The sequence below is a fragment of the Paroedura picta genome, chromosome 12 (genome assembly GCF_049243985.1).
Source record: "Paroedura picta isolate Pp20150507F chromosome 12, Ppicta_v3.0, whole genome shotgun sequence".
Classification (NCBI taxonomy): Eukaryota; Metazoa; Chordata; class Lepidosauria; order Squamata; family Gekkonidae; genus Paroedura; species Paroedura picta.
In genome coordinates this window covers 30,330,102-30,342,832 of record NC_135380.1, presented here as the reverse complement: position 1 = coordinate 30,342,832, position 12,731 = coordinate 30,330,102, and the positions used below count along the sequence as shown (strand labels likewise).

Genomic DNA, 12,731 nt, shown 5'->3' with positions numbered 1-12,731 from the left:
CCAAAGCACAGTAATGGGTTTTGAATGTTAAAACAGTGGTCACCAGGGAGAATTTCCGCTTGTGGCTTTCTTCAGGAAGCCTTGATTTTTCAGAATTAAAAAGTGCCCAAGTTGGATGAGACTGTCCGTTTTTACTTTGAGCTGCAGATGTAGTGCAGTGCTGTCTGGCATCCTGGCGATGAAACCAGCGGGTGCGCCAAAATCAGCTCATGATCCAGTATAGCAAGAGTGGAGCCCGATGTTCACTGATAGAAGAGAGTTACTCCCAAACCTTTTGTATGAACCGAAGCTGCTCAGGGCCCTAGGGCCTTTACTTGGCTAGCTGGCTATTTTACCCAAAACAAAAGCCCCAGTTCAGATCAAATTGGAGAATGAAATCCTGTTCCTATTTTAGTTGTTGAGCTGCCTATCCTTTTTATCTTGTCCTTCCTTCAAGAAGCTCGAGGTGGCATATGTTATTTTTCAGTTTATTTAATTATTAATTGGATTTTTAGGCCGCCGCTCTCAGAAGCAGCTTGCGGCAGGTTACATTAAAAATCCATACAATTCTTATCCTCCAATTCATTCTGATAGCAGCCCTATTGCTATCAAAGAGATTACAGTCTATGCCTGGCTAAGATCATTTAGGGAGCTTCATAGTGGAGTACAGATTCGACCTGGGTCTTCCCAGTCGTGGTCGGGCTAGTCGGAAACTCTGTCCACCATCCCATGCTGGCAGTTGTTCTTGCCCACAGGCAAGGTAAGGGCACTGCTGCCTTGAGGTTCTGTCTCATACGGCTTGGTCAAGTACATTTCTCAGTTTTGCTTGGCTCCCTTCCCCTAGGCTAAGGCTGCTATTTAATTCATGGCCCTCTACTGGGAGCAGTGATACCTGGGTGCCGACATTGGATCTGGCTCCATTCAGGTGGCCTGTTTGAGAGATCTGTTACATGGATAACCTGTCCTGATCCGAACTGCTCTTGTCTCCATCTCCTTCTTCAGCGAGAGACCTTGCTGCGACAGCTAGAGACGAATCAGCTTGATATCGACGCGACGCTGGAGGAGCTCTCTGTGCAGCAGGAGACTGAAGACCAGAACTACGAAATGTACGTCTGTTGAGTTCTCCTGGCTGTCCTCCCTCCTCCTGATTGGTTAATATGGTGGCAGGATTTAAAGTCTGGCACAGCAAATTTCTGCAGCACGGTCTTCTGTCCTGTCCCACTTCCCTCCCTCCAGCAAGATAGTAAAATTTAGCAGCATGAGCAGTGAGGGAACATGTGGCATTTTAAGACAAGAGCTATGTTAGAGAAGCTGTTGGCCTCCAGAACAGGGTTTGTCAGCATTTTTAGAGTGCCAGAATGGAGAATGCAACAGGAGAAATTAGTCAATGGATGCTTAAATTTGAGTTTCCTCTCCCTCACCTTTTGGGCTGGAGAGAGTAGGAGCTTATATGCAAAGGCTGCGACCAGCCAGCGGATTGCATTCTCAGAGGACAAGAAGCTGAGGGTATCTTCTATGCCATATAGAGAGAGGTTCTTGGTGGCTGCTCTACTGTGGAGAATTCCAGCTTCTTCCCCACCTGCAGTGTCACTTGGGGCCTTATCTAAACTCAAACCTCTGCCAGATTTTCAGCTCTGTTAACTGGTGTGGCTCCTGTCAAGGAATCCCGAGAATTGTATTTCAAAGAATGCTGGGCATCCCATTAAGGATCCTTAGCCTGCTCTTGTTCCTCTCCCATCCAGCGCTTGTACAGTTCCCAGGGTTGGAAACAGGGAAAGACTGCAGGCCCATGTTTTTGTCTGGTGTGGCTCTGCTCGGAGCGTTCTTTGAAAATGTTGCTATATCTTTGATCTGGCTGTTGGGGCTGGGAATGGAAGCGTATAGATGAGTGTGTTTATTGTTCAGATGCTGCTGTCAGGTACAAGTAGAGATTTAAAATTTCAGGAAAATTTGAAGCCAGGGAAGAAGAAACATTTCCCCCCCCCCCAAAAAAAAAGAAAGAAAGAAAGAAAAAAGTTAGTTTGGGGGAGAATTGAAATAAATGCAACATTTACTTTCTCATCAAACCAAAACTTATTTTACTACTTAGCAGAAAATGCATCATTTATAATTTAGCATATAAAATAATCCTGTTGGCATGTTAATGAAATATAAATAAATGCTTTAAGGAGCAATCCTGAGCTGGTTTACTAAGAAATAAATCCTGATTTATTCAGTGGGGCATGCTTCCCAGAAAATGTGTATTTAGGATTTAGCCTTAAAGTGCCATCCTAATTAGTTACCCCCTTCTGAACCATTTGAGTTTAAGGGACTTAGAAGGGTCTAACTCCGTTTAGGATTCAAGTGGGGAGCCATGTTGTTCTGAAGTGGTACAACAAAATTTGAGTCCAATAGCACCTTTAAGACCAACAAAGACTTAAGGTGTGAGCATGCACCTGAAAGCTCTCTATTTAGGATTGCACTGTTAATTTTCTGGAAGTAGACTTGTGAATGCACCCAATGATAGGGCACTTTTCTTTGCTAAGTCCATGCAGCCTGGGACAGACGGCAGCAAATTTAACTGCCAGTAAACTCCATTAAAAAAAATTTAATTGCAAAGTCTGAAAAATTCTTCCATTGGGAATTTTATGAAATTTCTGTCCAAGCTCCCCCTGGTGGCATTAATGTTTGAGACAGCTGCACAGGCCTTAAAGAGGCACCGTGGGGAATTGGGATGTTACTGTTACTCAGGCTTGCAAGCAGCCACTCACTCACCCACCCACCTGCTCTCCTGCAATGACTGAGAACCATGCAGATGATCAGGTAGAAAAGCATTACAAAAGGGTGTTTGTTTCTTCCTTTCAGGTGATAAATAACCAAGAAAGATGCATTTGGTCAGGCAAGGTAATAAAAAGTTCCATAGGCTAGTTATTACTGTAACTGATGGGTTATAATAAGAGTTCTGGTTCTTTAACTTTGAGCTTTCCTGAATGTGTTCTCCCCCTCGCCCTGACAGCTTCCTTGAGATGATGGAGACTCGCAGCCGTGGGCACGCTTCCCCCCTGGCAACCAATGGGCAGAGCCCTTCCTCGGGGTCCCAGTCACCAGTGGTTCCACCAGGAAACACTTCCGGGAGTTCGAGCCCGAGCACCCCCCAGCCGCCGCTTCCACTCCCTCACCAGAGCCCAGCCATCCCAGCTGCTCCCCTTGAATCACTTACACCCCAGGCACCGGTGCTTCTGCCGGAGACCCAACTACCCACAGCAACAGCTGCCCCTGCCCCTCCTGCTGCAGCCCCACCGCAGAAGCGCAGCATCATCTCTCGGCTTTTTGGGACATCCCCTGCTCCTGAAATGCCCCCGCCTCCACCAGGTAAGGACAGCAGGTACCAGAGTTTCTTTCCTTCTTGTGTGTTGTAGTTTGTATCTATCAATTTACATTAAAATGTATAACTCATTTCCCCTCAAGGGGCCTTAAATGCTTTTGTCCTGAGCCACCCCTACCCATATCCCTGCAGACTGGAATAGCATGCAGTGGCCAAGATTTTCTCCAACAGCCATTCTCTGCTTCCACATGATGCAGGCCAAATTCTGTTACCTCAGTGTCTTCCTTTACTTCAAGGAATGGTATGGTAGATTGAAAAGCGACAGTTCTCTGCCAGGCCCAACTCATTTGCCATTGAGTAGGGACTAAATCCCTGCAAGCGCTTGAGGGAAACAGTCCCAGTGGAAAGGCCACAGTTACTGCAGGTTCTGTGAGACAAATGAGATGTCAGCTACATAATGTTGGCAGAGCAGATGAAAGAGCTAGAAATGCCAGGCAGAGTCAGAGGGCAGGAATTGGAGAGAGAAGTAGGGGTCTGTGGGACAGGGAGTTTGCAAGTAGCCTTGCTGAAAGGGGGGGGGGTCAGGCAGTGCGATGAGGAATAGGGGCTGCAGGAATAAAATGGGCTATGGGGAAAAGCCTCAGATAGATCCTGAGTGCAGGAGCACCCCATAGCAATATGCTGTTGACAGGAAGGGGTGGGCGGTTCACAAGCCAAGCCAGTCACAGAAGGGTTCTCCACTAATATGGGAGGTTTTCCAGGTCTAAGTAACTGTGTTTTGTACAAAATGGTCATGTTTGAATTTTTCATGCTCCACTTGGACTGAACTCTGGATGTTGCACTCAGAGGCTCAAGTGACTGCTACACCAGACTACTCCTTGAGCAGCAGTTCCATAATTGATGCATTGGGGTTGGGGGAACGAATTGTGGACAGCTGTTCTGGCTTCTCCCATTCATACACATGTTATATTATCCATGATCTAGCTGGAGGATAGGGATGAGAAAGTGTACTTGGAATCCCAAAAATACGAGTCAGACTTAAGAACAGAAAAATGTAAGTCTGTCTGCCTTCTTTTTGTGTAGTCTCTGGATACACAGTGCCTTTGGGCTAGGAAATATAGACAGGGTTGTATGCCTATATTGTGCTTTTGCAGAGGCTGATGTTTCACTGAATTCTTCTTCTAGGCATGTTGAAAGGAAAGGGAAATGGGAAAAGCTGGAAAACTAGTTCATCCACTCCTTTGGGCTTCTGAGATTTCAATAGCCATTGCTTCTTGACTTTAAGTTGCATCATAAGGGCTAGAAACTTGCTTTTAGAAAAAGTTTCCAAAGCATGTTGCCTGAGCTCCGTGGGGAACAGGTGTCATAACTATCATGGTAAAAGGATTGTCTCTTTTGTCCCTTCTCCAGATCCTGCAGCTGCTACTCCTGCACCTGAGGTTCCTTTGAAAGTGCAGAGCGTGGAGGACTTCGTCCCGGAAGACAGCCTGGACCGCAGCTTCCTGGATGACCCCATCCCACAAAAAGACAAGGGAAGACTTCAACCTAAGCTGCGCACTGATAGTGATAGGTGAGTAGATGCAGAGCTGGAAGGCACAGTTTGTTCTCCAGCTCTTCAGTTGCATGAGTGAGGACAGTGGCTAACAGACAGGACTTGGGCAGTGTTCATGGGAAAGTATTGCCTGCTTGTTTCTTACAAGGAAGGAGGATCTTTGAGAAAGTTGCATGATGATACTTAGAACCTCTCCTGTGCTTTCTGGGGAAGGACTGGTCCAGTTCACACTCTGTACAGGCCTTCACAACTTGCTACCCACCAGGGTTGAATATAGTTGGACAGCTCTCTTGTGACCAGCCCAAGTGCTAGAGCAACCAGATGATGCCACTCCTGTCTGCCTGCCCCAGGCAAGTCCCTGGAAGGCTGCCATGGGCTCCTGGTCAATTTTGTTTGAATCTGTTGTTTTTGGGTAGTGCAGGTACCTACTTTTTGTAATGGCAGCCTTTTGGATTGGGTTGAACTCCCTTACCTCCTGTAAAGATCTTGAATTGCATTCTCCTCCACTTTCCCAGGTGAGATTGGTGGTGGTGGTGGTGGTGGTGGTGGTGTGTGTGTGTGTGTGTGTGGGGGGGGGGGTTCACAAGAAATGGGTAGCACAACCAAATATCTAATTGGATAATTTTAGGTGCTAGACTGTTAGTTTACTTGGCCATTTGTTGGTTAGTTGTATCTTACTTTGGCTTTATGGATTTCACTATTTTTTGTATTTTTATGCATCATGTTTTTGTGCTTTTTATTTTGTTAAAAAGCTGTTTTTTTAATTGCAGATAGCTTTCATAGTAACCAACCCAAAACTGGGAGGCAGAGAGCTTGTAGAATACTAATCCATAAAATACTGCATGAGCTAGGGGCTCCCTCCGCAGTTGAATTATTTTCTTAGACCTAACCTACACATTTAGAACAATCTCAAAGAAACTATCTAGGATTGTATCACTTCAGGCAGAGGTCATACAACATCAGTAACTCCCTTCGCATGGGTAACTAGTATTGAGGAGCTGCCTGCCACCTTGATGTGCTACTCTTCTAAATGCAGGGTGATATTTTTTAAATATGTGTGGGGCCTTTCAGTAATGACTATTCTTGCAGTATGGTGTGCACCAAAGATTCTATCATGCTTTTGAAGATGTCTTTGAGAATAGCAGTAGAATTAAAACATGGCTTAAATAAAAGTGGCCAGAGGGTAGAATCATAGATGTCAGATTTCTCCCCCACCCTGCCCAATCTTTTTGGACAGTAGCCCTGCTTGTATCTCAAAAAAGGAGTCTCTTCCGCTGCAATTGGGTCTCTTGCTGTTGAAGACAAGATGGCTTGCCAACCCAATTGGATGCTAAAACCTGAAGCTGATGGTGAAGGGTGGGAATGCAGCTTTGTTGCTGAGAAAGGGTGTTGTCTCTGCACCATTGCTTGGGGTTCGATTTAACAATAGACATGAATTCCCATTACATGCTAAGGCCGATTATTGATACAGGGCATGCTCAGAACATTCTCCTTCCCCACATTGTTTCCTGGTGGCACTCCTGCACCAGAAGGCAGTGCCAATCCATTATAGTTGCCAATTTGGAATGTTCTCAGGTGCTCTTGTCAACGTAGCTCGGCATGCTGTGGGCCACTGAGTATTAATTTAGCCTTGTCAGATCTTGTTTGTTGCTGGGCTAGTTCTCCCCTCCCCCTATTTCATGGCCTTGCTTTTCCTAGCAGAAGCTAGAGAGGGAAGCAGTGAGCCTTATCATCCATTTGCCATGGATGCTGGCCCAGTTTGCGAACCAGCACACTGAACAAACCCTTTCAAGATCATTTATTGCAGCCACAAAACCTAGGTGTTACCTTCTACATAAAACCAAAAGAAGCTGGGATCTTTCGCATGCCAAATTCTCCCTTGGGTGTAGAGTGGTTGCAATTGGCAGTGATAACACACAGCATGTGTGTCAGTGGTTTTCAGGCTGTCTTTGGGAAAACCCTGGGGTTTCTCAGGCGTATATTAGTTCTCTGATGAGATCATTAATGACAGATGAGTTCCTTGGGGAAAAAGGGAACACTGGGTCATAGAATCCTAGAATCATAGAGTTGGAAAGGACCTCTAGGGTCATCTAGTCCAACCCCCAGCACAATGCAGGAACTCACAACTACCTGCCCACACACAGTGACCCCAATTTCATGCCCAAGTGACACCCCTCCACACCAAAAATCTCTAGAATCCAGCCTGGCTTGGAGGAAATTCACCTGCCATCTCACAGTGCCGATCAGCAATTCTCTGGGTATTCAAGGAAGGGCTGCAAGAGACAAACACTGTCATATCCCTTCCTATCCACCCACTTACAATCTGCCTAAGTTCACTGCTGTAATGTGCAGCTACCAGGGAGCTATGTATGTGTTCATTGAGATGCTCACTCGGGTCAGCTGTGGCATGCACGGGTCTAACGGGGCCTGGTTAACCACCCATAGCTCTGAGCATCTGGCCAAACCATGGTTTTACATTAACCACAGTTCATATCCCATACCCTGCCTTGAGCTTCTAAACTGATAGCTGGCAACCCAAAGTTTCAAGCTGCTCATTCACTTTTCTTTCCCACCCTGCTAGTTTAATTCATTCAAACTTGGTGCTGCAGGAGGTCGGAGCAATGACTGTAATTCTGGTTTGTTCACTGTGAGAGCTTGCTAAGTGCTCATTGGCTCAACGTGTATCCCGCAAACCAACTTCAAATGCTGTCGTCTTGTTTGTGAGCTGATGGCACACCATGATTTGCCAATTTAGGCAGCCTTCCAAATTCTAGTTTCCTTAACCACAGTGTGCCAGCTTAGGTGACAGAAAGGCTTCTTGGAAGGAAAGGACTTTGAAAGCTGCTGTCTTGGACACAGTAAAGGTGTTGCAGAGCAAGTGGAGTATTTTCAATCCTGCCTTTAATGTCTTTTGCATTTCATACAGTGACAGGGATGCCCCTGGAGGTAATCCAATGGTAGCTGGCTTCCAAGATGACCTGGACTTAGACGATCGCATGCCCAGCAAGGCCTTACCAGCAGCAGAGATGATACCAAGCAAAGATGTTGCCCTGTCAAGTGATGAGGAAGGGGAAGAACAACACTCCAAGTTTGCCATCACGGCTGATGAAGATATTAGCTCTGAACAAGAGGCAATACGGTATGAGGCTGTCAGTCTGTGATTTACAGGATGAGAGGGGTGGATAGTGAGCCTTGGATTATCCCCTTCCTTTGGGATAAGCCTTATCCCCTTCCTTTGAGCTTATCCCCTTCCTTTGGGATAAGCAGTTAGGGCAGTGCGGGTTTAATTGTGTGGCAGGCCAATCTATCCTCTGCTGGTTCTGTACATCTTCTTCGTGGCTGCTATTTCCATTCCTCCTGATATGTTTCCTCCTGAGGGTGTGGAACTGATTGAGTAACACCCCGAGGCAGTTTGCTCCATTGGCAGAACAGTGGTGAGGTTTTTGCCAGATCGTACTCTTGAAGAAGTAGGGTGTTTGCAGGAAAGCCTTTCCTTTCTGTGTTAACTGTATACATCTTTTTGTATCAGCTGGCCTTTCAGCCTTCGCATGGTCAGTAGAGGCTTTGCCTCAGCCTCTCACAGCCCTGCGTCTCACTCTGCTTAATTGTATGATGCCAGGCTTTATTTATTTATTTGTTTGTTTGTTTATTTATTTCGATTTCTATACTGCCTATTTCTTTGCAGCTCTGGGCAGTTTACACTGAACATTATATAACTTACATGGAACATTATACAGACTATAACATCAAAACAACTTTCAATAAAGCATCAAAAGATTACAAAACCACATTTATAATATAAATAACAATTAACAGTAACATTGGGAGAGTCATGGGCAGGTGTCTGGGGGGACCAGCAGGTGTTCTGAGTCGGTCGGCCCTGCGGAACTGGAAGTTTGGGCAGGGCTCTGAGCTTCTCAGGGAGCTCGTTCCACCAGTAGGGTTTTGTGGAGTTTGTGTCCTTGGTCCTTGAACACACACACACACACAGATGTTGGTCCTGAGGACTAGTAACCTTCTTACTTTAATGCAGAAATTGAGATTTCAGGAATCTGAATTTCATATCTATATCTGTGCCCATGCATCACCACACCAGGCATACTTAAACCGTACTTCTATTCTTAAGCAAACAAGGTACAGGAAGTGGAAAAGCAGGGAAAGGAGTTTTATGTTTCTGTGTATTTTTTCCGCATTTTTTTAGGTCTTCCAGAAAGCCTTTGAAACTCCCCAAGCCAGTAACTTCTACCAAAACAATAGACCTGAAGGCTCCCACTGGCTTACCTGCTCAGCCCGAGTTTGAGCAAAATGGCAGCACCAAGCTTCCCACCGCCGCAGTTGCCACAGAGGCCCCCACCTCCGCATCAGCCGCACCGTCTCGTCCTCTGAAGGCCTCTGCTTCCAAACCAAAGGGGGACAAACGAGAGGACTCAGAAAGCGATCCAGAAGGACCAATAGCTACACAGATGCTCTCATTTGTCATGGATGATCCGGACTTTGAAAGTGAAGAGTCAGACTGCCAGAAGAATAAGGCTGTAAGTCTACTGAAGCTCATGTAGGTTGATGGTGCATAAAATGGGCAGGCAATTTTGGCATCCAAAGTTTAAGCCGTCAAATTCTGCAGTTTTTAGAACTCCAAATCACTGTCATTCTGATTTTGTTTGGGCAAGCACATTGAAACTTAGACTTCAGCCATTAACAGTTTTACTTCTCGGTTCTGAGAACCTCTGGCACTCTGTTTCCAACATACCTTCGAGCCACAAAGGTCAGCAACTTAAACTGAGACCTTAATTTCTCCAGTAGTGGGTTTGTTCACTTCATGTCTCCAGTTGACATAATTTCCTGTTATCTTTCCTTAGAGTGGGGCCCACCCAAAGAAGTAATCACTCTTTCTTGCCCAGTGGGTGCTTGGTGAAGCAGAATATTTGAGTTGCCGAAAATACCAGTTTCATTAGGCTTTGCAGATTGTTACACCCGGCAATTCCTTCTTGCCTGCTGCTGGCGACTGGTTTTCTGGATACAGAACTGTCCTGTCATAATCAGTCTGAGCTTCTCCATTGACCTCTCTCCTATACCTGCCTCAATGTGGTGGCCTGGCCCTGTTTTCCAGTGCATTAAATGCAAAATGTGGATGTTTCCTGGCTGAAGCCCCAGATGGAGATGTCTGTTAACTGCAAATATAAATTGCACCACTTCAAAGGGAACTAACTCCTCAATCATGAGAGCACTAAAATTGAGCTTTGGAGGAGGTGAAGCCAGTGCTAGCTTTGCCTCCAGGCATACCTTTTTGAGCAGGACCCACCCTGCTGTTCAGTGGAACTGCATATCCTACCTTGGCTGAGCACCTCACTTGCCTTCCCTGAGCCCCAGCTCCTCTTCTTCCTTTCTTCTGCCTGTGCCTGCTGTTTTTGGAACTGGCAAGGCAGCTGGTCTCTCTCTGGAGCCAAGGCGATGCTGCTGCCTCAAGATGAGGAGCAGCAGGAGCGGCCGAGAAGCGCTGCATTGCAGAGTGTCAGCAGGATGCCCCTTGGCAGTAAAAGCTCTTGGCTTATAGTGCTGAATGCGTTGGCTGAGCTTGGGAGCGGCAGGAGCTTCCCTCTCAAAAGGAAACCGGTGGAGAGAGGGGGCATTACAGGGCCTGGAAAGTGGACCCCCCCCCCTCCTGCATGAGCTGAGGAGATGGGTTAACCGGTTGGGAAAATGTTAAGTGTGTTTAGAGCCCATCAGCCATTTTGGAGAGGTGGTTTCTATCAAATGCAGTTCCCTTGCTGAAGCGCCCAACCCTAGTTTGGATTTCCTGGCTCGGGTCGCATAAACATTTCTAAGAAATAGATCTTCCAAATACAGGCATATATTTCAGATGGGAAGCAAGTGTCCAACAGTTGCAAGGCATCTAGTTGTCGTTTTGGTTGCATTGAGGAGGCCGCCGCAGGGGTCATTCCGAAGCAGCAATTCCGCTGCCTGTCCTCCTTGGGCTCTTCTGCCTGCTGCTGTCCACGCCACTCTGTGTGGGGCAGGGTTGGTCCTTCTCAAATGCATCTTTTACGCCCTGTGAAGACTACGGCTCTGAATTTTTAAAAGTGGAATAAACGTATATAGAGTATTTGGAGTTCTGAGTTTGAACTTGGTTGGAAGAATTGGGGTGGTTTTAGCAGAATCATTACAGCCCGTGCTCTGCAGGGGAGCACAGGGTCCTGAGCAGCATCTTTGTCAGACCCTGCTTGTCTTTAACTTATTTCTTTCTCTAGGACGAGTTCCCTGTGCGAGAAGACCTCTCCGACATTTCTGATGAAGATACTGCATCGAAACCCCCACAGCCGTCAAAGCCAGTGATCCATTCTTTCAAGCCAAAGAACGATTCAGATCTCTTTGGCCTGGGCCTGGATGAACCAGGCCCCAAGGAAAGCAGCGAGGAAGGTAAATAGAGACAGGCCTTGTTGCTCCTCTTAGTGAGCCAGTCTGTTGCCCAGAAGTGCCTCTGCAAGTGAGACTGTTTAAACCGCAGGGTGCAAGCTTTACCATTACATGGGGCTCTTCCTCCAACTAGTTCCTCAGTGGTTCCTTGACCAAACTTGCCTTTTTGTCTGGCTTACTCTGTCTTTTTTCAGTCCCTTGGCAAAGGAAATTCACTTGAATTAGAAACTAGCCGTCTTCATTGAAGCTCCCTTTTTATTTGTAGCATTGTATGTATATAAGATTTTAGATTGGAGCTTGCAAAAATACTGCAACAGTCATTCAGAGCACCCCCTCTTCCTCCAGCTGGGTGTGTTGGCACTCATTGCAAAGGAAATCTACGCGCCCTCCTCTCCTTTTTGGTCCATAGCAATAAAATTCCAGCTGTTAAGATAATGATGTTGGTAGCCATTAGTTCCTTTTTTATATGGAGGTAATAATTCCTGCTGTGGCTATAGAATTCAGAGTAGCGATAGCAACTGAGACTGGAGTGTTGGCAGCCTGACAGGAAATGGTGCCCACCCCCACCCTGTCCTCAGTGTCAGCAGATAAGGGGACATCCTGGCCTTTCCTAGGATGGAGTTAACACCATGGTAGCCTGTGATGTTGGCTCTGTGATTGCTGCTTGCAAGTGCACTAATAGGCTGTTTCTCCACCTCTCCTCTCCCAGATAAGGAGAAGCAGTCCTCCAAAGAGAAGAAGAAGAAAAAAAAGAAGAGCAGCAAAGAGGTATCTCACCCCATTTGGGACCCTGTAGATTTGAGCAATCCTGCACTCTTTAATCTTGGCAGAAGGGCTGTGGTGATTGGGGGGGTGTTCAGAGGGAGGATCTGTGCAGAAAACAAGAATACCTATGCTGATACATCTCAGCAGCTTTATTAAAAGACTCAGACTTTTCCATGAAAAGGCATTCAAGGCTGTTAATGTGGGACTTATCCCTTTTTTTACTCACAAGAGCCCTTAATTTGAGAGAGTGGCTTGTCCAGATTTACCCAGTTGAGTGGGGACTTGAACTTGTTTCTCTGAAGTCACACATTCTGTTGAGTCACCACAATAAGTTCACTTAGAAACCATTTTGCATTTCACTTTTAGTGGGAACATAAGCAATTTCTATGGAACTTGTGTGTGTGTATTCATGGGGGGAATAATTTGTGTATAATTTTAAATAAGGTTTGATTGGTGTAATGGAATAAGATTCTTGAGGTCGGGATTTCTCATCGTTATTGGTGAATGAGCTTCCCTGCAAGACTGTGCCTCCTGGAATGTAACTGCAGGGGAATATTTGTTGAAGGGTCATGCCAGATGCCAGCAAGGCCCAGCAGGCCTGATCAATATGCTGTGGGAAATTAGTGGGATCCTGGAACTCAATCTGGAATGTTCTTCAAAGTTGGAGGGGAAATACGTGCCTATTATGGAGTAAGGAAGACTGAGATAATATAGATTGTG

At 46.2% G+C, this 12,731-nt stretch overlaps 1 protein-coding gene across 3 annotated transcripts in view; it reads left to right on the top strand.

The window, feature by feature from the left end:
• RABL6 (RAB, member RAS oncogene family like 6) overlaps positions 1 to 12,731 on the top strand; it is a 38,993-nt gene that overhangs the window by 22,853 nt on the left and 3,409 nt on the right. For all 3 annotated transcript variants that reach the window (XM_077307055.1, XM_077307053.1, XM_077307054.1), the window contains 7 exons: positions 982 to 1,085; positions 2,975 to 3,330; positions 4,694 to 4,853; positions 7,762 to 7,974; positions 9,037 to 9,367; positions 11,081 to 11,249; positions 11,956 to 12,014. In XM_077307055.1, the coding sequence (XP_077163170.1) occupies positions 982 to 1,085; positions 2,975 to 3,330; positions 4,694 to 4,853; positions 7,762 to 7,974; positions 9,037 to 9,367; positions 11,081 to 11,249; positions 11,956 to 12,014 (1,392 nt within the window). The remainder of the gene's footprint in view (positions 1 to 981; positions 1,086 to 2,974; positions 3,331 to 4,693; positions 4,854 to 7,761; positions 7,975 to 9,036; positions 9,368 to 11,080; positions 11,250 to 11,955; positions 12,015 to 12,731) is intronic.